Below are 3,441 nucleotides of genomic sequence, written 5' to 3' on the forward strand. Positions count from 1 at the left end.
GTCTGACCAAGGCAGAATAGAGGGGGAGCAGGACTTCCCTGGATCTAGACGCTATTCCCCTACTGATGCAGGACAGAATCCCGTTGGCTTTCTTAGCAGCCGCATCACATTGTTGGCTCATGTTTAACTTGTTGTCCACAAGGACTCCAAGATCTTTTTCACATGTACTGCTGTCTAGCCAGGCCTCCCCCATTCTGTATCTTTGATTTCCATTTTTTCTGCTGAAGTGAAGTATCCTGCATTTGTCCCTGTTGAACTTCATTTTGTTAGTTTCGGCCCATCTCTCTAGTCTGTCAAGATCGTTTTGAATTCTGCTCCTGTCTTCTGAAGTGTTGGCTCTCCCTCCCAGTTTGGTGTCGTCTGCAAACGTGATGATCGTGCCTTCTAACCCTTCGTCTAAGTCGTTCATAAAGATATTGAACAGAACCGGGCCCAGGACAGAACCCTGCGGCACTCCACTCGTGACTTCTTTCCAAGATGAAGACGACGCATTGGTGAGCACCCTTTGGGTTCGTTCGCTTAACCAATTACAGATCCACCTAACCGTAGTTTTGTCTAGTCCACATTTTACTAGTTTGGTTGTGAGGGACTTTGTCGAAGGCCTTACTAAATCCAGGTACGCTACATCCACGGTATTCCCTGTATACTCATGGCATTCCATGACCAGAGTATCCCCAATGAATCAACTGTCATGGGGAGTCAACTCATGGCTGGATCCCATTACAGTATTCCATGAGTCTTCTCTACTCAATAGATTTCCAGCCAATTGCCTCTCTTTGCGCCACTTTTCTCTCCCAAATTACTACAGAGATTTCTGCTACTGCCCATTTCTGGAATGATTGGCATCAAGTCCTCCATGCATAAAACATTACTATGTCTAAGTAGGCCAATTGTTCAAAGTGAAGGATATAATGTTCTGCTCATGATGCCATTATATTTGTACTTCTTGGTTTCTGGGCCACTGCTTGGGAGGTCTACCTTCCAATATAAAATATCAAGGTTGACCTTTCAGTTAGTTGTTGGACTTGCTGGTTGCCATTGAGGCTTAGTTCCTCTTTGCTGGTTGGTCCATAAAAGACCTAGAAGGATCTCTCTCCTGGAGAGAAGGAGGAAAGGCTGCTGCCACTTCAGATGGGATTCTGCCAAGTGGGAACCATGGGACAGACAATGGCGTAAGTGAACTCCACAGTGGAGATCCTTTGAGTCCTCCAGTCATTCCAGAGAAGGGCTGTAACAAGGCATCTATGGAGTAATTTGGAGGGGGACAGTGGCATGATGAGATGACATATTAGAGAGCTGGGCCAAAACTAACAAAAATCATATCAACAGGGATAAATGTACAATAATACACTTAGGAGATTTGGAACGAGTGACACCTGGCTTGCAAACACTCCATGTGAAAAGGATCTAGGATGCCACAAGCTGAACATGAATCAACTGTGTGATGTGGCATCAAAAAAGCCAATGTAGACTTCATCAAGCGGAGGATAGTGTCCTGTACAGATTGAGGGAAGTCATGGAACAACTCTATTCTGCTTTGGTCAGACCTCACATGGAATAATCCTGTGTCCAGTTTCGGGCAAAGGAATCCAAGAAAGATATGGACAAGGTGAAGGGTGTCCAGAGAAGGACACCAACATTATCCAACTATGGAAACCATGACTCCCTCTGAAAAGCAGCTTGGGGAGCTTGCATAGAAGACCAAGAAAGCACATGAGAACCATGTTTGACTATTGGAAAGGATGTCCCATTGAGGAGAAAGGGATAAGCTTGTTTTCTGCTGCTTTCGAGACTAGGATATAGAACAATGGATTCAAATTTCAGAAAGAACTATTCCATATAAACATTAAGAAGAACTTCCTTGCAGTTAGAGCTGATCAACAGAGGAATTCAGCTCTGATGGGAGTCCAGTGGAGTTTCCTTCTCTGGATGCTTTGAAGCAGCCATCTGTCAGAAGAGATGGGATTGTGTATTCGTGCATGGCAAAAGGGGGTTAAACTAGATAGCCCCGAGCGTCTCTTCCAGTTCTATGATTCTATGATGATTGTACTAAATAGAGAAGACCTAGGAATCATAGCTATGTGTTGACTTCCTGACTGTTGATTCAGTGGTGATACTCTCTTTGAGATTAAGACTATGTCTGCACTTCCTACTTAATCTGGCACTAATCTGGGGCATTAAGGTGGCACTGGATCAACCATGATGGCCTTTGGAAGCACTGGTCTGCATCAGCGTCCAGATGGTCCTGTTGAGATCACATGTGCTCTACTGACCTCGTGGGCCAAGGAGTGACACAAGGATGGTCCATCTCATTCTCAGATGACCGGCTCACTGAAAGGGTGATGATGGCAGTGTGTGGATGTGGACAATGTGGGCTGAAATGGGCTTGATCCAACTATCCATGTGGTCACAAATTTTGGGGGACACCCCAGAGTGTTGTGGGCATTCCAGAATATCCCCTAATTTTGGTTACTGCAGAGCAATTACAGGTTAAAGGGCAAAAGTTCTGGATTCTTCCTGGAAGTTGTAGTGCATCATGAAGATGCTAGTGTTGACTCCAAAGTGAATGTAGACTCACACAAAGCAACTGGGTTGTGTCCAAGGTTGCTGGATATTGAGATTTGCTTTTGATGAACAATTAAAAAGAAAATACGCCACTTAATGGATATTTCTCCTTAATGTTGTCTCTCCCTTTCTCTTCCTTCCTTCCTTCCTTCCTTCCTTCCTTCCTTCCTTCCTTCCTTCCTTCCTTCCTTCCTTCCTTCCTTCCTTCCTTCCTTCATCCCTCCCGCCCTCCCTTTCTCAGTACAGGTGTGGATTGTTCTCCCGCTTCTACCTGTGCCTTCTGGCTCTCTGCACCATCAGCTTTTTAATGCACAGTAAGTCTCTATTGGCTTTCTAAAGATCTAGCCATATACTAAATAGACTCCCAGTCTGCTATTTTCAGTGTACTTTATAGGGATGTGCAAAATGGCAGAAATCTGTTCTGTTTTTGTTTCAAATTTTGAGTCATCCGTCCTGTCTCTCACCCCCTTCCCCCCCCCCCCCCCCCCCCCGCCCCGGTTCTGTTTTTGGGAATATTGGTAATTTTGATTACATTCATGCAGTAGCTTAATGCTTAGAATTGATCAGAGGCCAAGGTTTAGGGTAGATGAATCAAACCCACGGTCCATATCATTTTATGTGATCCTCCTTTAGATGCTAGACTTCAACTTCAGTAGCCCTCATCATTAGATATCGTGACTAGAGCCGATGGGAGTTTTGATACAGTAACATCTGGAAGGCTTCCGTTTGTTCTGTTCAGTCAGGATAGTAAGGTTTGAATTTCCACACAAGGCTGGTGAGTATGAGGTCTGACATTTAAAAGTCTTTCAATCTTTCCCCAACCTCAGAACCACAAGAACGGTTGGGTTGCAATTCCCATTATTTCCAGTTCACATG

The 3,441-nt window shown here is 44.7% G+C and overlaps 1 protein-coding gene across 3 annotated transcripts in view; it reads left to right on the plus strand.

Annotated features, from left to right (window-relative positions):
- The first annotated feature begins 1,009 nt into the window (after positions 1-1,009).
- The window catches only part of LOC134299709 (C-type lectin mannose-binding isoform-like), a 13,047-nt gene continuing 10,615 nt past the window's right edge, over positions 1,010-3,441 (plus strand). Inside the window, exons 1-2 of one of the 3 annotated variants that reach the window (XM_062983422.1) lie at positions 1,010-1,172; positions 2,812-2,879. In XM_062983422.1, the coding sequence (XP_062839492.1) occupies positions 1,132-1,172; positions 2,812-2,879 (109 nt within the window). In that variant the 5' untranslated portion in view covers positions 1,010-1,131. Of the gene's footprint in view, positions 1,173-2,806; positions 2,880-3,441 lie in introns of all 3 variants that reach the window. The other 2 variants (XM_062983421.1, XM_062983423.1) reach the window with 2 other exon arrangements.

This window comes from Anolis carolinensis, chromosome 5, assembly GCF_035594765.1.
Source record: "Anolis carolinensis isolate JA03-04 chromosome 5, rAnoCar3.1.pri, whole genome shotgun sequence".
Taxonomy (NCBI): domain Eukaryota; kingdom Metazoa; phylum Chordata; class Lepidosauria; order Squamata; family Dactyloidae; genus Anolis; species Anolis carolinensis.